General features: G+C 48.6%; 8 protein-coding genes across 10 annotated transcripts in view; 4 read left to right on the forward strand and 4 right to left on the reverse strand.

Moving 5' to 3' along the window:
• LOC117898688 (mucin-12) overlaps positions 1 to 5,879 on the reverse strand; it is a 29,541-nt gene extending 23,662 nt beyond the window's left edge. The window contains exons 1-3 of the mRNA XM_034808291.1: positions 5,536 to 5,879; positions 4,166 to 4,381; positions 2,770 to 3,581 (exon numbers count right to left, since the gene is read on the reverse strand). Of these exons, the coding sequence (XP_034664182.1) occupies positions 2,770 to 3,536 (767 nt within the window). The 5' untranslated portion in view covers positions 3,537 to 3,581; positions 4,166 to 4,381; positions 5,536 to 5,879. The remainder of the gene's footprint in view (positions 1 to 2,769; positions 3,582 to 4,165; positions 4,382 to 5,535) is intronic.
• Positions 5,880 to 6,469: 590 nt separating this feature from the next.
• LOC117898695 (nucleoporin Ndc1) lies at positions 6,470 to 8,496 on the forward strand. The gene is made up of 2 exons (XM_034808310.1): positions 6,470 to 6,983; positions 7,044 to 8,496. The coding sequence occupies exons 1-2, from the start codon at positions 6,586 to 6,588 to the stop codon at positions 8,383 to 8,385; spliced, it is 1,740 nt and encodes a 579-aa protein (XP_034664201.1). The 5' UTR covers positions 6,470 to 6,585; the 3' UTR covers positions 8,386 to 8,496.
• On the reverse strand, positions 8,418 to 9,713 carry LOC117898700 (putative OPA3-like protein CG13603). Its single transcript, XM_034808318.1, has 4 exons — positions 9,476 to 9,713; positions 9,234 to 9,405; positions 9,025 to 9,167; positions 8,418 to 8,956 (listed from the first exon to the last, which is right to left on the reverse strand). The coding sequence occupies exons 1-4, from the start codon at positions 9,615 to 9,617 to the stop codon at positions 8,646 to 8,648; spliced, it is 768 nt and encodes a 255-aa protein (XP_034664209.1). The 5' UTR covers positions 9,618 to 9,713; the 3' UTR covers positions 8,418 to 8,645.
• A 27-nt stretch (positions 9,714 to 9,740) lies between these two features.
• On the reverse strand, positions 9,741 to 10,324 carry LOC117898703 (putative OPA3-like protein CG43998). The gene is made up of 2 exons (XM_034808321.1): positions 9,992 to 10,324; positions 9,741 to 9,919 (listed from the first exon to the last, which is right to left on the reverse strand). Exons 1-2 carry the CDS (start codon positions 10,300 to 10,302, stop codon positions 9,769 to 9,771), a joined length of 462 nt encoding a protein of 153 aa, XP_034664212.1. The 5' UTR covers positions 10,303 to 10,324; the 3' UTR covers positions 9,741 to 9,768.
• A 29-nt stretch (positions 10,325 to 10,353) lies between these two features.
• LOC117898702 (putative OPA3-like protein CG13603) lies at positions 10,354 to 11,013 on the reverse strand. The gene is made up of 3 exons (XM_034808320.1): positions 10,814 to 11,013; positions 10,586 to 10,754; positions 10,354 to 10,527 (listed from the first exon to the last, which is right to left on the reverse strand). Exons 1-3 carry the CDS (start codon positions 10,953 to 10,955, stop codon positions 10,359 to 10,361), a joined length of 480 nt encoding a protein of 159 aa, XP_034664211.1. The 5' UTR covers positions 10,956 to 11,013; the 3' UTR covers positions 10,354 to 10,358.
• Positions 11,014 to 11,382: 369 nt separating this feature from the next.
• Positions 11,383 to 15,510, forward strand: LOC117898697 (pyruvate kinase). Of its 3 annotated transcripts, none has more exons than XM_034808314.1 (4): positions 11,383 to 11,536; positions 13,568 to 14,957; positions 15,019 to 15,175; positions 15,240 to 15,510. In XM_034808314.1, exons 2-4 carry the CDS (start codon positions 13,589 to 13,591, stop codon positions 15,250 to 15,252), a joined length of 1,539 nt encoding a protein of 512 aa, XP_034664205.1. In that variant the 5' UTR covers positions 11,383 to 11,536; positions 13,568 to 13,588; the 3' UTR covers positions 15,253 to 15,510. The 3 variants fall into 3 exon arrangements, with proteins under 3 accessions (XP_034664205.1, XP_034664203.1, XP_034664204.1); XM_034808312.1 differs by lacking the exon at positions 11,383 to 11,536 and adding an exon at positions 12,808 to 13,019; XM_034808313.1 differs by lacking the exons at positions 11,383 to 11,536; positions 15,240 to 15,510 and adding an exon at positions 12,808 to 13,019 and having other exon boundaries at positions 15,019 to 15,179.
• A 118-nt stretch (positions 15,511 to 15,628) lies between these two features.
• LOC117898698 (pyruvate kinase) lies at positions 15,629 to 17,634 on the forward strand. Its single transcript, XM_034808315.1, has 2 exons — positions 15,629 to 15,782; positions 15,842 to 17,634. The coding sequence occupies exon 2, from the start codon at positions 16,016 to 16,018 to the stop codon at positions 17,540 to 17,542; it is 1,527 nt and encodes a 508-aa protein (XP_034664206.1). The 5' UTR covers positions 15,629 to 15,782; positions 15,842 to 16,015; the 3' UTR covers positions 17,543 to 17,634.
• A 238-nt stretch (positions 17,635 to 17,872) lies between these two features.
• LOC117898692 lies at positions 17,873 to 22,057 on the forward strand. Its single transcript, XM_034808306.1, has 7 exons — positions 17,873 to 19,269; positions 19,334 to 19,989; positions 20,052 to 20,240; positions 20,302 to 20,889; positions 20,950 to 21,498; positions 21,562 to 21,732; positions 21,796 to 22,057. Exons 1-7 carry the CDS (start codon positions 18,061 to 18,063, stop codon positions 21,941 to 21,943), a joined length of 3,510 nt encoding a protein of 1,169 aa, XP_034664197.1. The 5' UTR covers positions 17,873 to 18,060; the 3' UTR covers positions 21,944 to 22,057.
• The last annotated feature ends 47 nt before the right edge of the window (positions 22,058 to 22,104 follow it).

The raw sequence follows: 22,104 nt of genomic DNA on the forward strand, positions 1-22,104 counted from the left end.
ATTTGTATTTAATTTCATCTAAAAGGATGGATAACCCGATAAGTAAAAGTCACTGTAAATATTTGTTTAGTTTTCTGGGATTTTCTCCTCCATTATCTTCAAGTATAAATTATGCCCCCACTCTTCAAATATAATACAAGTCAGAAATTTTAGTTCCTTCTAGAACTATGTACTTTTCTCACGATATTGCCAGCGACAAATTTGTGTGGTGGGCGTTGACCAATGTCAACAAGCAAAGCAGCCAGCGGCTGGATTCGCAACAAATGCCTAAAAGTAAGTACAATAAACACATTTCAAAGGCCCCGAGTGTCTTTATGTCGTCTGTCTGTTTGAATGACTGACGATGCAGGCAACGGAGTGGGAGGCCAACTGCTGATGCAACCTACGCTGAAAGACGCGCTTCTCAAAGGCAAACGGGAGGTGCAGACAAAGAGGTTCGGGTCGGGTCGACAGGCGGCAGTTACAGGCTTGTACCTCTTGGCAGGGTGCTGCGCGGTGTGAGGAAAATAGGAAAACTGTTTGCTGACTTACTGCCTCTTCTCAGTTGCCTGGCAAATTCTGTTCCATTCCGCATTCTTTTGCAATACGCTTAGCGGGGTGCTCCGAGCTCGAGCCTCGATCTCCAGCTGCCGTTTTCGATTTATGATTTATAAACGCATGGATGGATGTACGGTTATTACATACGACGACCCAGGGCACAGTGGGCGGCCTCCCGCTTTTGACTTTGACCCGGTCACAGTCATTTAGCACTTGAGCAAACATTCAAATGCTTGCCTTGCCCAGCAATTATTGATTTAGTGGACAAATCGGCCCTCCCTTCCTCCGACAATGCCAGCGCACATTCCGCTGAAACATTCTTGACATGAAATACAACTGAAGCAAAAAGTACACACGGCGCACAAGGCCAGGACGAGGACGGAAGCTCAACAAAAACGTGGTATTCATGTACCTATGTATGTACCTCCACCCCTGTTCTTCCACCTGGTTATCTTTTTTCGCCAACAAAATAAAAGAAAAGTAAACTCTAAAATTCGCAAGGGGGATTGTTCCACGGCGCGCACCGCACACAAAACTTTTAAGGCAAACAGCAGCAATTCAGGAACCTAGTAACACGCAACGTGGAAATGAGCAGCAGCTGCCAAGCCAAGCCAAGCCATGGGGCAGTGCCAGTGGCAGGGTGGACAATGACAACGCTTGACACACGATGTCATGTCGTCGCAATGGCACAAGTAAATACCGGAGTGCATGGCCAGCGGGCCATGAAAGGCGGCAGCCACGACGACAGCCCAGCGGTGCCGTCAAAGAGTGTGTCCTGGCAGGGTAATGGCCCAGTGCATAAGTTTAACTACAGCTAAAGAAGGAGTTGTCTGGCTTTGATAGTCGAAACTTTAAATATCCTTGCTGGCACAGAAGGTTTATATGGAAATCCATTGGCAGTCCCTCGGTTTTATAACAAATTTAGAGCTATAGGTTTTATGGTTATTCTTGAAACACATTTTGTATTGGCTTAAACTCAAATGGAAACTATTTGAAGTAAACATCCCAACAAACACACTTTGAAGGCTGACTGGAGAGGCTTTTCGTAACCTCTGGTCATAGTCACATAACACTCTTTTGCGAAGGCTTAAGAGCATGGTGGCAAGGTGCCAAGTCCACAAGTAAATGGACTGCAGAGGATTAGCTGTGGCTTCTGGAGACGGTTTGTCAGAGACAGACAGAAAGCTTTCAGGCGGTAGGTGAAGAGAGTTATAAAGTATAATACGTAATAATAATGATTGCCGGGCATAATGAAATCCCCTCGAAAGCGCAAACAAACAGAGAAACATGACAGAGAGAAAGAAAGACTTGTGTGCTGTGTGTGTTCGTGTTCCACAGGAGTTTTCAACCATAATCTGTGGGGAGATAGGTGGTGGTGCTGCTGCTGTTTCTGTTGCTCCAGGCATGCGATGGTTGGCCTAAACCAACAGATGAATCCCCCCAGTTCGCACACTCCACACTCACCACTCGCACAACAGCTGCGAGTCTAAACTATCCCGTAGAATAGAACTCTGAACACGGACCTAAAACCAAAACCGAGCCCAGAGTCAAGCCACTCGAGAAGTGCCAGAGCCACTTATAAAATCAACAATTACCCAACCACAACAGGGCTCAGTGCCCAGGGGCTCTGTTTGCTCTCAAGCCCGAAAAAAACAAGCTAAAGACCTTCAGGCTATCAAAAGTTTCATAGCCGCTGAGAGGATTGGGGGATATATCCATCTGCACATGTACTCGCACTCGTACTGGTACTGTTCAACATATCTGTGTAAATATTTGATTTGAGTTTGTAATTATGTGTGTGCTTGATGATAATGCCGCCCCTCCCAGATAATGCCTGGTAAACATTTGCCTGCGCGTTGCCTCGTGGTGCTGCTGTTGCTGCTGCTTCTGCTGCTGGTTGCAAAAACATCGACTGACATCGGCTACTGCAACACAAACCGTTTTCCATTCCATTTCCATGCCCCCTCCTATGCTCCCCCTTTTTGGACAGTAGCATTTCCTGTGCGAATAGTACATTTTTATGGTTTCTCGAATGCGTTTCGACGCCAGACAATAACCAGATTGACTTTTAGCCGGTCGGTGGTGCTGTAAATGTCATGTAAGTACCACACAACCAGCCACGACAAGTGGCAGAGTGGCAGGAAGAGACACGACACTACACCACTCGCTTGTAGTTTGTTTCTCCCCATTGGTTTGTGGGAGTTGGTGGGGTAGTGGAAGTGGACGACTCACCTGATGTAGGCCACTTCATTGTTGCTGGTTAAACGACGCCAGCCTGGAGCCAAATTTCCATTGTAGTTGACATGTTTCCTGTTCATGTTGCTGCTATTGCTGCTGGTGTTGTTGGTGTTGGATTTGTTGGCAACATTCTTGGCATAGAGCTGATTGTTCTGACTCATTTGACGCGAGGCAAGTATTGTTGCAGCAGTTGCACTAGTTGCAACAGTTGCCGCTGTCGTTGCTGCTGCTGCCGCTACAATTGATGTTGACTTTACTGGCAACTTTATTTGCGCCTGGCGAAGTTTCGTTTGCTGTTGCTGCTGCTGATGTTGAAGGAGTATTTGGGGGCTGCTTGTTGGACAGACAAATATATGATGCTGACTGTTGCGATGCTGCTGCTGTTGCAGTTGCTGCTGATGCAGATTTGTTGTTTGCATCATGTTGCCATTTCCATTGCCATTTACCAAACCAGCTGGTAGTATTTGTTGCATCTGCTGCTGCTGCTGCTGTTGCTGTTGCATTGCTGTATTTGTAACGACCCGCGATACAAATTTTGTCTGTTGCTGCTGGAAAAACTGATGATGTTGCTGTTGTTGCTGCTGATGCAGTGGCAACATGTGCTGATGTTGCTTAAACATGTGGATCTGTTGATGCTGCTGCTGTTGTTGTTGGAGGTGCATCTCACTGGCAACCGTTTCAGCACTCCCGATCATATTCAATTTGTGCTGATGTTGCTGCTGCTGATGTTGCTGCTGTTGGCCAGCAGATGTTGCAGCCATGATGCTAACAGTAGCGGTTTAAGAGCTACTCCTCCGATTTAGGGCCTGCAATATATGTAAAAAGGATTACAAAGAGATTCGTTTATTAGAGGCCAACATCTTTGATTGATTCTTAAAACTTAGTGAGATGTGCACATATGAAAGATTTAGTAGTTTATTCAGCAGTAAATATCTTTTTGGAGGCCCTTTCAAAACCCGTTCACATGGGAGTGCTACTTCGATTATAGGGTTTCTGAGTGACCCTGACTCACGGCCTCGTATTAAATTGCGTTTTAGCATTAGCTTTGCATTGATTTCCTCTACTATTCTAGTGTTTGTGTGTGTAAATTACACGGCGACAAATCACACACACACACGCATAGACAATCTGCACGTTTATACGATGCGTAAATAATGAAGAAGCCAATTGGCCGTTTTGTAGCTGTAAACCTGAGACGAGATGATTGGTTTATGCGTTTACTATGCTCTCTGCGCACGCATGGACGGACGCACACGCACGCACTAGCCTCACACCTCTTACACATTGCAATAAACGAACCCGCATAAACGTGGGCAATCAGCTGCCGCCGCACCTCTCTGCCACTACCTATTAATATATATACTCGCGCGTATTTTTGCTATCTGCTCACCTTTTAGCGTAGTTTTCGTTTTGCTCATTTGCCAGCATATTAAATTAATTTTGAGTTATTGTGTAAACGAGACGCGGCCGCCATGTTCATGTTTTATTTAGTAATTGTTGTTGTTGTTTCTGTTGTTTTTTTAAAGCACTTAATTTCATTTTTTTTTGCTGTTGTTGTAGGTTGTTGTTTTATTTGGTATCCACTTTTTGTTGTTGTATTTCTTTGCTGTAATAATGCGACAACGACTTTTGTATTTTTGCCTTGGGGCCACTTCTGCTTTCTGCCTCAGCTGCTGCGCTGTTTGTTGCCGTTGCTTTTAGTACAATCTGCTCTGCTCATGACTTCATTTGGAATTCAGAAAACGAACGTCGCGGCGCAGTCAACGGCAGCAAAGAGCGAAGAGCAAAGAGCGAACAACGCGTAAAAGTAGGTGAATGGAGCATGAAGACGCACACCAGGCCAGGCACAACCAGAGGGGGGGAGTTGGGGGATGGTTAATGGAAAGGGTGAGATGTGGATGGAGTGGAGTGGGGTGGGTAGACCACAACGATTCACCCGCACACACACACTCTCAGTCGCTGTCTCACTCTTTCCATTTTTTACGTTTTTTGTTGCTTCTGAATTATTTGCACGGTCTCATATGTAAGTATTTTTGGTGGGTATTAAATACCAAATTGTATGAAATTGAAACATGGCATTTTTGTATAATTAATGCGTATCTATTTCTGTGGACACCACCTGCCCTCGGGTTATGCTCCAACGATCAGCAGTCAGCAGAGGCAAACAACATAAAAGGCAGCAACAAAGCAGGGAGTCTCTGTGGCAGAAGCAGCAGCTGTTTGCCTTGGGCAGTGGGATGAAAACGAATTGGTGGTGTAGTGTAGCCGTTGGCCGTTGGCTAGCAAAGCGATTTGCCTTTGGCTGTTGTTGGTATTAGTATTGGGCAATCGCGCACACACACGCGCGCACGCACTACTACACACAGATGCAATCATAAAGCGGAGGGAAAACGCGTGCCTATGCTGCGGTTTACTGCTGTTATAATATGTACAAAGTGACCTCAATACGCATTACACTACACAACACACACCGCACACACTTAATTTGGCAGCTGCATTTCGCTTCCAAATCTTTATTAGGCACACAAACGACAGTCGCGTCGCAGTCCGATTACACCAAATAGCAATTAAATATGAATTAATTACAACAATTTTGTGTCGCTTGCTTTCTGTGCTCTCTCTCTCTCTCACTCTCTCGCTCGCGTGCTCCCTCTCTCTTGCGCTCTCTTTTCCATACGCGCACACGAATAATTTTTTTCTTCTCAGCTCCAACTGTATTTTGTTACACTTATTTGTTTGATTTTTGTATTTGGCACCCACCTAATAATTACACTATTTATTCATCCGCTGTGCATGGACACATTTGTTTGGGAATATTTTTTGATAGCCTTCTTGTCGACTGAGCTGGCCAAAATTCCATGCACTTGGGATATTGATATTTCGTATATGGATATTGGTTGATTTCAACGGAACGCAACTAATTTGTCTTAATTGATCAAAAATCCGACATTATTTCTGTGTTTTGTCGCTGTCGCGGCCCGAGTTTCCCACACTGTCGATATGGATATTTTTTTTGTGGGAAATATCAACGGAATTTTCTGAATTCAGAAAAAAATTCGACAAGGTTGCGTTGTTTACGTCCGCCGACTTTTGCAATGCAGTGTGACCGCGGATCTGAAGGAAAAATATACCCCTCCTGACCCTCAGAACTATACCGAAAAATACCATGTAATTTATATAATATACTAATGAAAATATAATTCTGTCCACACAGTAACTACATAGCTACATAGCAACAAAAACTTTATGGATTGTAACATCTTTGTTATATATCTCTTTTATAAACTGATTAACATATTTTTGCCAGATTAAAGCATTCGAATTAAAGAGAGATTCGTCAAACTAAATTACGCTCTGCAACTCATTTTTGCGTTTGTAGTATGAGCTCTGTGCCTCTCTTTCTGGTTGGAAATATTTGGCGGGCAAATGCGTTTGTTTTGAAACAACTTTGTCAAGGATGACTCCACGATACGGTGACCTACGCATCAATTGGGGTTCAATGGTTTTTTCTTTATTGAATTGCAGACTTTGGTAGTTGATTTAAACTGATTTGTTTCAATCAAAAGAAATGTCTAGTATTTATTTGATTACCTCAAGCAGATTGGTAGAGTATATTTCGCTTATCCTCGTACGGTAGAGCTAAAAATGCGCGCGCTGCAGTCCAGGGCTGCCAAAGCCAGACCATCGATATGATCGATAGTGTAATCGATGGTTTGGCAGCCCTAGGCGCGTTGTTGCCGGCTTATTGTTGCGATTTCTTGCGAATTTTCAAATAAAAGTAAAGATATTAATGAAAGCGTTGCCTTTGCAATGTCCCACCTGTCAACGATCAATGCCTGCAAGCTGCTGCTGTTCCGGCGATGTCTGCAGGCCGTGCTGCTGACCGTGGGCATCCAGTTCCTGCTGCTGACCATCTTCCTGCTGTTCGTTAACTTTCAATTGCTGCGGCCGCTGCACTGGATCACGGGCACGCTGAGTCTGGTGTGCAGCTTCTACACCTGGTTCGCCAGCATACCACTCATCGGCGCTGTTGTCCTGTACGGCGTGATCCTGTGCCAGCAGCACCTGGCCGAGCGATCGTATTGTGCCAGCCGATTCCGCTGGCTGGTGCACTATGGGCCGCGCAAGCTGCTCTTCCTGGGCGCACATCTGCTCGTGGGCTGCCTCACAGCATGGCTGTACACGGGCTACATGCACACAGACTATCGGTGGGTACTCCACGTGCCATAATTAACTCAAATTCTAATCTTATTCTTCGCATTCCCCAGACATTTGTGGTACAAGTGCTATGGCCAGGAGTGCATCAGCGCCTACCACGTGTACCTGCTGGGCATGGGCATCTTCGCGGGCTGCTACTACTTCGACTCGGTGCACATGCGGCAGGAGGTCGAAATCGAGTTTCCCATCGTGAATCATTGTTGGGGCGAGAAGTCGCGCGAGTTGCTCTACAGCAGCCTGGCCCGATCCCTGTTCAAGTCGCTCGTGCCCACGCTGGCGTACACGCTGCTCTTCTGGCTGTTCGGTCGTGTGGTGTGCCACAGGCTGAGCCACCTCCTGGCCGTGGACTTGGATGAGCGCCTCGAAGGCTTCTTTGGCGTGGCCACCAACGGGCGACTGCTCTTCTACGGCTGGCTGCTCACTGCCCAAATTCTGAGCAACATGCACCTCATGCGCAGCTTCTACAGCATGTTCCTGTCCGAGGAGTTTCCCCTGGCAGTGACCAAGAATCGGGCTCCCTTCGTACAGGAAAGGGAGGTGACTGTGGTCGCTGCCCTCGGATTGACCAACGTTTACGTGGTCCAGTGCCTGGCTGCCAAATACCTCTACAATCTGGTCACAACGGGAGACGTGGCGAAGCGTGCGGAACTGTTCCAGCTCACCGAGCCGGGCAATCGTCCGGCCAACTGGCGTTCACTGTGCGACCAATGCCTCAGCTTGCTGGGCAGCTTCACCGACGAACTCATCGACTCCATGCAGAAGATAAGTGTGCTCAAGGGTTCGCCCAGCAGTCCCCCATTGGCGCCAATCAGCGACAACGTCAGTGCCAGTCTAATGGCGGAGCGGGTGCTCACGCGACAGTACAACCAGATGCATGGCATTCGTCCGATGATCTCGCCTGGGCGCAATGCTCTCATCGATCGACCCGTGGACAGTATTCGGCGAGTGCCCAATTGGTGTGAGCGCGCCTCCATGCAAATAGAACAGTCGCTCCAGCTGCTGATCAACCGTGTGCCCGGCATTGTCTATCTGTTCACCGAGCCCGAGGGCGCCAAGACGACGTTCCTGCTGACCCACTCGCTGACTTTGGTGTACGTTATCCAAGCGCTGTCCCAGATATGTGTGCTCTCGCTCAAGGAGGATCAGTTTGGTGTGGTGCAGACCGACCTGCCGGACATCATAAAGGCGATGAGTCGCCTCAAGGGCGAGCTGGACAAGCTGAGCAGCGTGGCGAGCAATCTGCGTGGTCCGGGCTCCAGCTTCAGTGTCCTGCGCGGTGCGGTGCGTCGCAGTCTCTTTCACATTTGCATCTCCTTCGGCGACTACATTGGCGAGCTGATACCCTCCGGCGAGGAGTTGCATCAGCTTCAGACACTGCTCAATCAGGAGTAGGCATCACCACCACTCATCCACACTCACATTGCGTCAACTGTTTTGCATCTCTCTTTAGTTTTGTTTGGGTAACAATAAAAATTAATAAATACAACTAGCAATGTACAATCATCAACTGACTTTAAGCTTAGACATAGTTCGTAATGGTAACACGCGATTTGATCATGAGTGTGGGCAGCTCTGGCTCTCGCCCTCCTCTACTGCTCCAGGGCCACGGCATACATGAGCAGCGACAGCTCCTGCTCCAGTTGTTGCGGATGTCATTGCTCGGCCGCTCTCGCCGGCGGTGCAGCGATCACAGTGCCAGCTGCCTCGCCCAACGATTGCTCCAGCTGCTCGGCCACTTCATCGATGTGCTTGAGCGCCTCCTTGGCCTTTTGGTTGCCACCATCGACAAAGACTTGGGTTTCCAGGAAGTTTAGAGCCCTAAACGCCATGCCCCCCGTGGGATCGTAGACGCCCTCGTACTTCTTGGGATTCCTCGCGCTGGCACTCTGATCCGGTGTGCTCGGATCGAAGGGCACGTACTCCTGCAGGCGCTCTTTGCTCCATCGGAAAATGTTGCGCGAATCTAAACGGAAAGGCAAAGAAAAGGTTCGATTAATTGGAACGATTGCTGTGTGGGTGTTTGGTTGAGACCTAAATCAGCCAGAACCCTCGTCATTTCACGGATTTGTGCATCCTGCCGCTCCAGCCGAAAGTTCATTTCCGTCAGCGTGTTCGTCATTTGCATTTTCTCCATTTGGATCTCCTCCGTTTTCTTGGTTTCCTTTATGGATTGACTGGAAGAGAGGAGAACAAACTATGAAGCTACACAATCAATGCATGTGGAAGCTCAGGCTACCTACCGCGAGTACTCAAATATCAGCAGACCAGCGCCGATGGTGAAAATGATGAACTCGCCAAGAAGATTGGCACCCAGCTCGATGGCCATGGCCTCGTTCAGCGGCGGCACATTGACACTCCGTCCACCCATGTTCAGGGCCCACATCTTGGTCTTCACCTCCACCCAATTGTAGACTGTAGAATATATAACAATTGGAGAGGCTTTAATGAAATCTAATCACATCATAGCTGATATGAGACTCACACTGGGCCGGCGGCATGCAGATGTACTTCCTGAAGAAGGGACTGGACTTGGCATTCGACTTGAGCACATTGGCAATGGGTTTGCTGATCTGCTTGATGGCCAAAACACCGAGTTTGGCCGCCGGAAAGACGCCAATAACCATTGTATTTCGCCTTTGGCCAAAATAAAAACTATTACAAAATATTCACTATAAATGCCAGGGCTGCAAAACAGTGTGCGGTCTGTGTGCTTGGCGATGGCCGATAGGCGACGACCGATAGGCAATAGTCATTGGTGATGGCCATTTCAAATTTCTAGTAGTCGTAGCCATCCAGTGCAGCGTTCATTCTGCGGATTTCCTTTTCGTTTCGCTCTATATTTGTGTCCAGGCTGCCGATCATTTCATCCAAAAGCATTCTCTGCTCTCTGTGCCGGATGTGCTTCTTTTCGTCCTTTAGTCTTTGGCTAGGAAATGCACAATGAGCACTGGACATTGGATAAATGTTTCTTTGCTCAACAGTGTGGTCATTTGCTTACCGCGAAACCTCATAATACAGCAGGAACACTCCAATGCTAGTTACAATAACCTCACCAAGCAAATCTGCACCGACTTTCGTCGCCATGGCGGGTGTCAGAAGCGGCACTCGCTTCGGTTGTTTCAGTTTCAGAAAATGCAACTTCAAACGAACCTCCAAGTTGTTGTACAACTGTCCCGGGGGTATGCAAACGATCCGCCTAAAGACGGGATGGTGTTTGGCATAGCTCTTCAATAAATTGCTTACCGGCCTGCTTATTTTCTTCATGGTGAAAATGAAGACCTTGCCAATCGGAAACGTGCCAATTACCATCTTAAAAACTTACAATTTGGGACATAATTTGGAACAATTGGCTAAGCGTAGCCTACTCAGATCAAGTCCCATCGATCAGATCCAATTTGTTCCATTTTGGTTTTGAGATGAACAATTTCTTTGTCTTGGCGCGCAATTCGCTCATTCAATTCAACGATTCGGTTATTCAGCTCCTCCCTCTTCTGCTTGTGCCTTTCATGTTTCCGCTCGCTGTTTCTCGCTTGCCTAAGGAACGGTATTTTAAAGCTCTAATCTCTCTCTCTCTCCCCGTAGAAGTAAAAACCTTGCAAACTCGTTCAATATGAAGGAAACGCCGATCAGGAATATGAAAAGCTCGCCGAGTATTTCGCCACCCATTTTGATGGACATGGCTCGGGTCAGGGGCGGAACCCGCTTTGGCTGTCCTATGCCCAGCATCCACAACTTGGAGCGAACTTCGATGGTGTTGTACACTGTGAAGGCACACAATGATTGAACAATAGTTGTTCTTTATCTATGGAGGTCTACTCACAGGTGGCCGGCGGTGCAACTAAATAGATTCTAAAGGCATTATTCTTGTTGGCATATTGTTTGATAACGTTGCTGACCGGCTTACTGATGTGCTTTATGCACAACAGGCCGAGTTTTGCTATTGGGAAGGCGCCCACAACCATTTCTCATTTCGAATTTTGACTAAATAAACTAAACATGCTTGATGGCAAAAGCTTACATTTCAAAGTAAACGTCCATATACTAGATGTAGTGGTATTTTCCAGGGCTGCTGCAACAGCTCCACTGGAAAAGCTCAGTAACGAAGGGCTGGATAAAATGCAGAATTGCAAAATCAGCTGTAAGATCTAGCTTTTTTCAAAGTCAAATGATGGGAAAAAATTAAAACCAGTGGGCAGCGGTAAGCATAGATTAAGAAAATTACAATGAAAAGTAATGCTAATTCGCTTTTTTTTTTTTTTTTCTCTTCAGCTTTCTGTTTCTTAGTACAAGCCAGCTCAAACATATTGGCAGCACTGATAACACGTACGTTTACCAGGGCTGCTACAACTGGAAAAGCTCAGTAAAAATTCTGGCGCCGGTCGAGCGAAAAGAGAAGGCCCCAACATTCGCGATTCAGAAACCCCTACGAGCAGCGCGTTTTGAGTATTCGTAGCCTGTGCATTTAAGTAAATTGAATTAATTCCAAAACAGGAAGAGCAAATACATCTTTCACCAAGCTCGTCGTTTCCCTTTGTAAAACCAGGTAAATATCGAAGTGCAGTAGTTTACTGTCGCTGCTTTTACAGAATTCCAAGCTTAATTTGCATATTGGCAAAAAATTAGCGGGTTTTCGCACAGATTCACTGTTGTTGATGATGATGATGCAAGCTGTTTCTCCATATTATGTGGAACGCTGAGTTTCGCTTCCATACTCACACAAAGATAAACGCGATCCGCACAGTCGCGTCCGTTCATGTCAGCCGGCCACTGTGGCGGGCAGAAAAATATGTAAAGGTGAAATAGAAGTCATTCCATAGAAAGCACGCACACAGCGAAATGGCCATACCGACACATACAGTGAAACACGCCATCGGGAAATGCAGCAATAATCTTGAAGCTGTCTAATTATTGTAAAACTTCCATCGAACAGTCTTATCGGTAATTTATTGTACATTGTATGTGCGTACGTATGTACATATGTATGTATGTACATAACTCTGTGTACAGATGTATATGTATGTATGTATGTGCCATCTATGACGGTGGCAGTGGAAACAGAGATGAGTAATTTACATACAAACAATCTACGGAAATGCCGGTTTTATTCCATGGTGCCAACGTCCTTTGCGGGGCAAGTTCAAGGGCAAATCCGCAGTTTGTGTGCTGGAAAGTGCTTTCACTTTCGTTTATCGTTTAGCATTTATCCCTGCGATGAAAGCTGTTCACCTAAAAGTAAAAGCTTTCATTACACGCGCAGAAAGCGTGCTGCTCACGAGTAAAAGCACCCACACATGCATAGATATGAATGTGCTCACGCACTTGCATAATGACCGATGAGAGAGAGAGAGGGCTTTGATATTTTGTGGATTTGTGGAAGAGATTAATGATTCTATTTCAAGGTCAGTAGCAGACTGGGACATTTGCTGCCGGCTGATAAGCGTCGAAACAGCTGATACGTTTTTTGTTTACACTTATACAAGCGAAATTAAATATATATAGAAATGTATTTGTATGTTCATATACAAATTATTAAACACTCGACAATTCGTTGAACCTTCTGGCAGCCGGCTAACAACAAGCCATAAACCTTTAAAGCTCAGCGCTCTCCTCTCTTTCTTTGCCTTGGATAAACTTTTACGAGCATTGTACCGTTTTGCTTCTCTCGCTGTTGGCTTTTTAGGGTTGGTTGTTTGTGCCTGTTGCTCTTGCGAATTCGTTTGTCCTCGTGTGTTACCGACATTTCCGAAGCTCAAAGCTGCTGCAACCCGATAAATTTTCCACTAGGCCACAAAAAAAAGTTCTCTGCCGCCGCATTCGAAAATTTTTCCTCGTCCTGAACAAAGCAGTCGGCGGCATCCACAATTTTAGCCTCATTTCGGGTTGCTTCTGCTTTTGCTGTCTCCGTTTCTGCTGTGCGTGTGCCCGTTGCAAAATATCCCAACTGTCGTTTGTTCAATACTGCTGCTAACCAAGTAGGCAACAATATGGTGAACGTAACCATATACGATGAGGCGCCCCAGCTGAAGGTATTTGAGAATAACTCTTCCCCAGCCCCCACGCCAGCCCAGTGCTGTTACGTTTTGATCCATAAAGATATACAAAATTAGGCAGTGCATGTACACATAATCAGTCAACTGGCGGCTGCCCGATATCAGTAGATTGCCAAGAACAGACGAAAATTAACGAATTATGCAACGGTTTCGTTGCGGCTGCGGCTGCAGCTGCGAAAATATACGAGCAGTCGCCTCCCTCGTCTCGGTCTCGGTCGGCAGAACTGACCTTCGGCGATGCAGTGCCAGCGCCAGCGTCAGCGCCGATGCAGGAACGCTATTCCGCCCACGGGCGGCGGCTCTCTTGCGCTCTCTCACGCTTTCACGCACTCTCACCCCACCAGCATGCAGCATTCACAGCTCATCCATCAGTCGAAAAACGACAGATATGACTGATATATCTGACCTATCACTCATTAGGATGGGGGTGTTTCGGGTAACGAATGCCGATAACGAAGCGCGGGAACTGTCCTTGAACTTTCACTAATTAAATCCGTTTTCGTGTGTCTTTTTTGTTGTTGCAGCCCAATCAAGTACCACAAAACATGGCAGCCGCAGCTGATACCCAATTGGAGCACATGTGCCGCCTGCAGTTCGACTCGCCGATTCCCCATGTGCGTCTGTCCGGCATCGTGTGCACCATCGGCCCGGCCTCGAGCAGCGTCGAGATGTTGGAGAAGATGATGGCCACCGGCATGAACATTGCCCGCATGAACTTCTCGCACGGCTCCCACGAGTATCACGCCCAGACGGTGGCCAATGTTCGCCAGGCGGTGAAGAACTACTCGGCCAAGCTCGGCTACGAGCACCCCGTGGCCATTGCCCTGGACACCAAGGGACCCGAGATCCGTACTGGTCTCATTGGCGGCAGCGGCACCGCCGAGATCGAGCTGAAGAAGGGCGAGACCATCAAGCTGTCCACCAACAAGGACTTCCTGGAGAAGGGCTCCCTGGAGGTGGTCTATGTGGACTACGAGAACATCGTGAAGGTTGTCAAGCCCGGCAATCACATCTTCGTCGATGACGGCCTCATCTCTTTGGTAGTGCGCGAGGTGACCAAGGACTCGGTCACCTGCGAGGTGGAGAACGGTGGCTCTCTCGGCTCCCGCAAGGGCGTCAATCTGCCCGGCGTGCCGGTGGATCTGCCCGCCGTGTCCGAGAAGGACAAGTCCGATCTGCAGTTTGGTGTGGAGCAGGATGTCGACATGGTCTTTGCCTCGTTCATCCGCAATGCCGCCGCTCTCGCTGAGATCCGCAAGGTGCTGGGCGAGAAGGGAAAGAACATCAAGATCATCTCGAAGATCGAGAACCAGCAGGGCATGCACAATCTGGATGAGATCATCGAGGCCGGAGACGGCATCATGGTGGCTCGCGGTGATTTGGGCATTGAGATCCCAGCCGAGAAGGTGTTCCTGGCCCAGAAGGCCATGATTGCCCGCTGCAACAAGGCCGGCAAGCCCGTGATCTGCGCCACCCAGATGTTGGAGTCCATGGTGAAGAAGCCCCGCCCCACTCGCGCTGAGATCTCTGATGTGGCCAATGCTGTGCTCGATGGCGCCGACTGCGTCATGTTGTCCGGCGAGACAGCCAAGGGCGAGTACCCCCTGGAGTGTGTCCTGACCATGGCCAAGACCTGCAAGGAGGCCGAAGCTGCCCTCTGGCATGCGAATCTGTTTGCCGATCTGGTGAAGGGCGTCGCCGTCTTGGATGCGGCTCATGCTGCTGCCATTGCTGCCGTTGAGGCCGCCACCAAGGCCAAGGCTGCCGCCATTGTGGTGATCACCACCAGCGGAAAGTCTGCCTTCCAAGTGAGCAAGTACCGCCCACGCTGTCCCATCATTGCCGTCACTCGTCAGCCCCAGACGGCACGACAGGCTCATCTCTACCGTGGCCTGGTGCCCCTCATCTACAAGGGTAAGTGTATGCAGTCTGCACCCTAAACTGTTACTAATAATTTACTCTCTTTTGTGTGCAGAGCCAGCACAGAGCGACTGGCTGAAGGACGTGGACCAGCGTGTCCAGTTCGGTGTCCAGGTGGGCAAGAAGAACGGCTTCATCAAGACCGGTGATGCCGTGGTCGTTGTCACAGGCTGGAAGCAGGGCTCCGGCTTCACCAACACCATTCGCATTGTGTAAGTGGCATTGAGATGCAACGTAAAAGAGATTCCCAACTAATTTCCTACAAACTGCTTGCAGTGCCGTCGAATAAATCTTTTGGCTGAGGAAGTACCTTGATGCGTCGCAGTAGCAGCAGCAGCAGCCGCACTAGCAGGCGTCGCATTGATTAATGTTAATAACCAAGTTAATTTATTAATTGCGTATATTGGAATATCGAAAGCAGGAAAGGAAATGGAGGATAAGAACCGCTGTCAAAGCGCCGCCACAGGCCGCCGGACACACAAATTTAATTTATCACTGTTGAATAATATAGAATGTTCTTCAAAGGGAATAATAAATTCTAATCATGTATGTACGTGGATAATCGTGAAAGATATATCTATAAACTAGCCCCCCAATAACTTTAGTTTGAGACGCTCAGGCAGCAGTTTACTTTTCCTTTTTGGGTTAGTTTTTCATTCCAATCTAAACACAAATCGAACTCAATTTTGTCTTTGTATCCAAAATTTGTTCAAAATTGCACTATTTGTTGGATTTGTAACGCGGAGAGCGGCGACGCCTCCGTGTCAAACGCCTTGGTCTGCCACCAGCTCCTGCAGCTATGCGGGTAATGCGCAGAAGGTACGTTTCGCCACCCATCTCTAGGGATAATCTGTAAACTCTTCCTTCGGCTGACTCAGGGCGCCTCCCCGTTGGTGCAGCTGGATCGCGGACCCTTTGCCACACAGCTGGAGTATCAGTCGCGACTGCAGTTCAATGCACCCTGCTCGGGATTTCCCCTCAGTGGCATCATCTGCACCATTGGACCGGCCTCGAACAAGCCCGAGGTGCTGGTGGAGCTCATACGCGCGGGTATGCGTGTCGTGAGACTGAACTTCTCGCATGGCTCACACGAGTACCACTGCCAGACGATTGAGGCGACGCGCAAGGCCATAGACATGTATGCCAAGCAGGCGGGTGTCTTCAAGCCGGTGGCCATTGCTCTGGACACCAAGGGACCGGAAATTCGAACGGGTAAGCTGGCGGGCGGCGACACGGCGGAAATCGAACTGAAGCAGGGCGAAACCATCAAGCTGTCCACCAACAAAGAGCTGAAGAAGAAGTGCAGCAAGGAGCGGGTGTATGTGGACTACCAGAAGCTGCCGAGCATCATCAAGGCCGGGAATCGTGTGTACATCGATGACGGACTGATCGCCCTGAAGGTTAAGCAGATCGCTGGCGATGAAGTGACCTGCGAGGTGGAGAACGGCGGCAAGCTCGGATCGCACAAGGGCGTAAATCTGCCGGGTGTGCCGGTGGATCTTCCGGCCGTCTCCGAGAAGGACAAGGATGACTTGAAGTTCGGCGTGGAGCAGAAGGTGGACATGATCTTTGCCTCCTTCATACGCGATGCTAAGGCACTGGCCGAGATACGCAGTGTCCTGGGGCCAGCGGGCGCGCACATAAAGATCATCTCCAAAATCGAGAACCAACAGGGAATGGCGAACATTGACGCCATCATCGCTGCCTCCGATGGCATAATGGTGGCTCGCGGAGACCTTGGCATCGAGATACCCACCGAGGAGGTGCCCCTGGCTCAGAAGGCAATCATAGCCAAGTGCAATCAGGTGGGAAAGCCCGCCATCTGCGCTACCCAAATGCTGGATTCGATGATTAGCAAGCCGAGACCCACGCGGGCCGAGGCATCAGATGTGGCCAATGCCATCTTCGATGGCGCCGACTGTGTGATGCTGTCGGGCGAAACAGCCAAGGGAAAGTACCCCGTCGAGTGCGTCAAGTGCATGGCGAAAATATGCTCAAAGGTGGAGGCGGTTCTGTGGTACGAGAGCATTCAGAACAACGTGAGGAGCGCCATGCGGATGACGGCAGCCAACCAAATGTCGGCAGTGTCTATGACGATCGCTGAGGCGGCCACCTCGGCTCATGCGAAGGCAATTATTGTAGCCAGTCCGTGTTCGATGATCCCACAGCTGGTTAGCCAGATGCGGGCTGTCTGTCCCATCGTTCTGCTCATCGGCTGCAAGTCCCAGGCGCGTCAGTCGGTGATCTTTCGCGGTGTTTATCCTCTGATCATTGACGAGATGGCCGCCGGTTGCACGGACTTTCAGCAAATTCTGCAGTCGGGCGTTAAGCTCTTGCCGAATCTGGAGATAATGCAGCCCGGCAAGAAGGTAACCGTCGTAATTGTAGACGCAATGAGGGCCGACAACGTCAGCTTTCGGCTGTTCTCTGTGCGGCAACAAACCAAAGCGGAGATACAGAAACAGGCTGGGGACTGCAAACGAAAGCCTAAAAAAAAGTGTATTCGACTCCTTGGAGCTGAAAAAAAGAAGCAGGCTACAACAAAACGCAAGAAAAATGATGGCAAATGCAAAAAGTAAAACTGATGCAAATTTGAACATGTAATCAAATATATTTGACATTCACAGGTGAGCGCAAGTTGGCTGCACATCATAGAGCGGTCGTGCTGCTTGCCTATTTTGGCGGTTAACTAAATCTGAATTGAACTACTTTAAACTTTGAATTATAGAAGACTTGTTTTTATTTAAGAAATTATGTACAAATTAGAGTTTATTTATTATCAATATGTAATGCAAAGAAAAGGGAGTACATTTTGTAGTTCGCAAAGTGTAGGGTGATGACAACTCTGTGGGAACAGTCACAACGATTAGTTGACAAACAGCTGTTGGGCGGCATGCTCATACGGACTGTGGGTGGGGGTTGTTAGGAAACTACTAATAAATACAATGTGCACGGGGGAGTTGCAGCCAATTGTGAAATATTTGCATACGAAGCAGGAGCTGTACACTTGTAGCGGGCCAGAGACTTGTAGAGCTGCAGAAACTTGTAGAGTGCCAGGAGGAGCTGACCTTGAAAGCGAACAAGTGAAAAGAAGCAAATGACATCAATGGCTCTGCCGGGTACCAAAGTCACGGTCGTCGCGACATCCACGCACGCGGTTGTGCAGGCCCTCGAATCGTATATTCAAAATCAGAATTTGCAAGGAGATATCGCCGAATTGGATGACATGCTGTACGATCTGGTGGACATGCACAAGGACAATGAGTTGGCCTTGAAAAAAGTCCTGCAGTGCATGTATAACTTAATGCAGGCCAACAGCAAGTGGAATGTTCGATTCGGCGCAAAAGTGTTTCACAAGCTTGTGGCCGTGGTGATATGCGCCAACAGTGAGGACACAGCCTCCCGCAGGCAACTGGTGGCAAATGTGCTCGTCTGCGTGCAGCTGCATCAGCGAAAGCTTTCCGGCTCCGACGGGAAGTATCTGCTCGAGCAGCTTTGGTGTCTCAGCTTGAGTCGCGACCGTCAGCCATATGTGGCGCAAATTCTGCTCCATCTCTTTGACGACTTCCTGGCCAAGCTGGGCATCCCATTTTGCCAGAAGCTTTTGGACGTCATCATGAATCTGTTGCAGTCGGACATGCGTGAGGACCGCCGGTCTGCCTGCTTTGTCATGCGAAAGATCCTGCTGGTCGATGAGGCTCAAACTCGCGTGGGAGGGCCCAGGATACTCGGCCCACTGAAGTGCTGCGATAGGCAGTGGTCCGCCTATGTGGACATTATGGAGAATCTAGAGGAGCAGCAGTCGCACCTGGTGCTGCCCACGCTGAGTACGCTGCTGCCACGCCTGGCCCTCAAGTCCCCTGAAGTGGTTGACACCTGGGCGCGCTGGTTGCGCATCCTGTGCATTCGTCTCTTGCAGGAAAACAATATTCTGGTGCTGAAATGGATACTCAAATACTTTCTCACCCAGCTGAGCCTCTACTGGCTAAACAGTTATGGTCTGGTCTACGAGTTCCTGGCGGCCACCAACCGCACGCAGCTGTTCAACTGGGAGGCCAAAGGCCACATGTCGGAGAAGCAAACAGTGGACTTTATTGGTTGTCTGAGCGTTGAGCCATTAATACAGCCACTGGTACAGGTTCCCTGGCACTGTGTTCCACTGCTGCATTGGTTGCGCTGCATACGTCCAGAGCAGATGCCAACTGTGGCCAAGGAGTTGCTCTTCAAGCTATGCGCCCGAGTGCGCATCCTACAGAATCCCACACTGAGAGTGTTGGTTATCGAGCGGCTGGTTTTACTCTTTCATGTGAGTATCGTGGAGTCTACCCATCGAACCTGAGCAGCATCAACTCCATTTTAATTTATTCCAGCACACAATTGAAGGTCTGACTCTAGGCGATTATATGATCTATGTGGAGACGCTATACAATACCAGCGATGCTTATTTGGATCACGCTCGCTTGACGCACAAAATCACCAATTGCCAAAACTTTGGGGTCCATTTGCCGTACTTCAGCAAGCGTTGCTACGACATTATAGCGGAGCACAGTCCAAATGCCAATCTCTTGCATGCATTTTTAGTGCAATTAAAAGGCGTACCCAAGGCACAGCACGGCTGGTGGCGCCTTGTGCCCGTCTTCCTAGGCGGCGACTTCTCCGAGATCCATGAGGAGTACGCGTTCTACTATTCCCTGTATGGTTTTGATCCTTTGTTGACCAAACCCGGGGCCATGAGCCTCGAGAAGATGCAGGAGCATTTGATCGATAGATTCAACTGCGAGTCGCGGGAGGAGAAGTCGTACGTGCTTGAGCAATGTGTGGATCTCTATGTGAGAACCAACTTTAAAAATTGGGCACAGATCGAACAGGCCAAGCTACGACCCCTGGATCTGTTGGACAGGGGCACCGATGAGACATTTTCCCGTCTCTGCTGGCTATTGGCCTGCCAGCGAGAGCGATTGCCAGACGATGCCGTCATCTTGCCAGCTCTGGTAGCCCGTTTGGCCATTTGCAACCGAGTCAAGGCGTAAGCATTGAGCACATGGGTTTATTTTGTGTGGATTTTACTTCCAATTGTTTGGGTTACAGCAATTCCTATGTTCGTTACATCCTCAAGTATGCAAATGCCTATTTGCCGCAGGAAGAATATGAGAAATTCGTAAAGGATTTGCTGCACCAGCGGCCGAGTTGCCTCGAAGCGTTCGAGAACTTTACATTGCCGATGCCCCTGGTCCTCGGACAACTGCTCAATGGAGAGACAAGCACAGGAGATGCACGGTGAGTGCTGCAAGTCTTTGCAATGACAACAGCAGAGAGTTATATTTGTACCCTTTTGTAGCATTGAGGCTGGCGAAATCTACCGCATTGCGCACATCTTTGACGAGAATGCTTTTAGTCGATCGAGATTTTTGAGCACCGCATTCCATCTGCGCGACGACACACGCGACGTGAACGGACTGTTCCAGGAACTGCTCTGGACCAACAAGGAGCTGTCGGCGAAGAAGCCGCGCTATTTTGAGAACTCCAAGGAGCACAGAACCAAAATGCGCATCTGCAAGGCTCTGCTCTTTCTGGGCTCACCCGATCTTGTCAAGTGGTCGGATCTACTGTGGGAGGCACTGCTGTGGTCCAATGATCAACTCAATATAAGCTACATGTTCGAGTGTCTCGTGTCCAATATGTTGCCAAGCATTGAGCCACTGCTGGCCAAGTTGTCGCTGTTCCAGGACTTTTCGCCTGGGCAACATATGTCGCTCACTAGCGTGGCCCATCTGTACTGCATGGCCAAATGGGAAAGCCTAAAGCCAGAGCAGTTGGATGCCATTTTTGCAGCACTCTTGCCACTCACCATGGGTTCCCACTTTCAAACGCGTGTGCTGGCCCAATTGGTGCTGCACAGGCTGGCGGAAAAGTGCGAGAAAAGCGGGTAAGACACAAACACACACTCAGAGCTTATCGAATGCTTACACAATTATTTTCGTTGCAGCATTGTTATGCCCATGGCCGTGGCCCTAAAGACCTCGATAGAAGCGACGTTTGGCAAGAAGTTCGCTGAGCTGCGAAAGGAGCCACGTCTCGTGCTGTCTCTTATAATGACGAGTCAGCATTTAAGTCCCTGTTTTGTGGCCGAATCCATTCTCTATATGACGCATGCTCCATTCGATGAGTGCATCAGACCTGCAGTGCTCGCGGGCACCCCTGAGTTCGAGGAAGTTCTCAGAGGCATTCGTTTGTTCTTTAACTCGAAGAAGGCTGGATCACTGGCAGAGACAACATTCCACCACGGTGACGGAGATGTTGCCATCAATGGGAACGTGCAGCGCAAAATGAATCCCATTGACGATATATATCCCAGCTCTGATTTGGTCAGCCAGTATCCCATGATTGTCAATAAGCAACTGATTGTGGTGGCTTCCCTTATCGACAAGCTGCCCAATCTGGGCGGTCTGGCACGCACCTGTGAGGTGCTGGGTGTGCAAACCTTGGCATTGGCCAACAAGGCTTTGACGACAAAGAGCGATTTCACCAACTTAAGGTTAAGCTTCTGGCTGGCGACACACTTGGGGTAATGCGGATCTAATGCATATTGATATTTCAGCATGACTGCTGAGAAGACGCTGGACATTATCGAGCTGAGGCCCAGTTGGATTGCTGAGTATCTGATGCAAAAACAAATGGAGGGCTTTAGAGTTGTTGGCGCCGAGCAGACAGCTCACAGTATAAGTTTCGCCAACTTTAGGTTCCCCAAAAAGTGCATCCTGCTGTTGGGGTGAGTTTTTGTTCATCAGGGAAATGGCGATCGATATATAATCTTTTTGTTTTTAACCTACAGGCACGAGAAGCATGGAATACCAGCAGATCTGATTGGTTTCCTGGACTATGCCGTGGAAATACCCCAATTTGGTGTGGTGCGATCTCTGAATGTCCATGTAACAGGGTCCCTATTTATTTGGGAATATTGCAAGCAGCATTTCTTTTAAAGAAGAAGAATCCAGTTAATGTCTAAAAATGATTTTTTTTTTGGTAGTGCCCGTTGCGACTTGACCCGTTGGCAAGTAAGCCTCATAACCATTTTAAATGCTATTTAATTATCATAGTTCAGCAGTAGTAGTAGAAATAGTAGTAGATTCGTTCAGCCGTT

The sequence above is a fragment of the Drosophila subobscura genome, chromosome O, assembly GCF_008121235.1.
Source record: "Drosophila subobscura isolate 14011-0131.10 chromosome O, UCBerk_Dsub_1.0, whole genome shotgun sequence".
NCBI classification, from domain to species: Eukaryota; Metazoa; Arthropoda; class Insecta; order Diptera; family Drosophilidae; genus Drosophila; species Drosophila subobscura.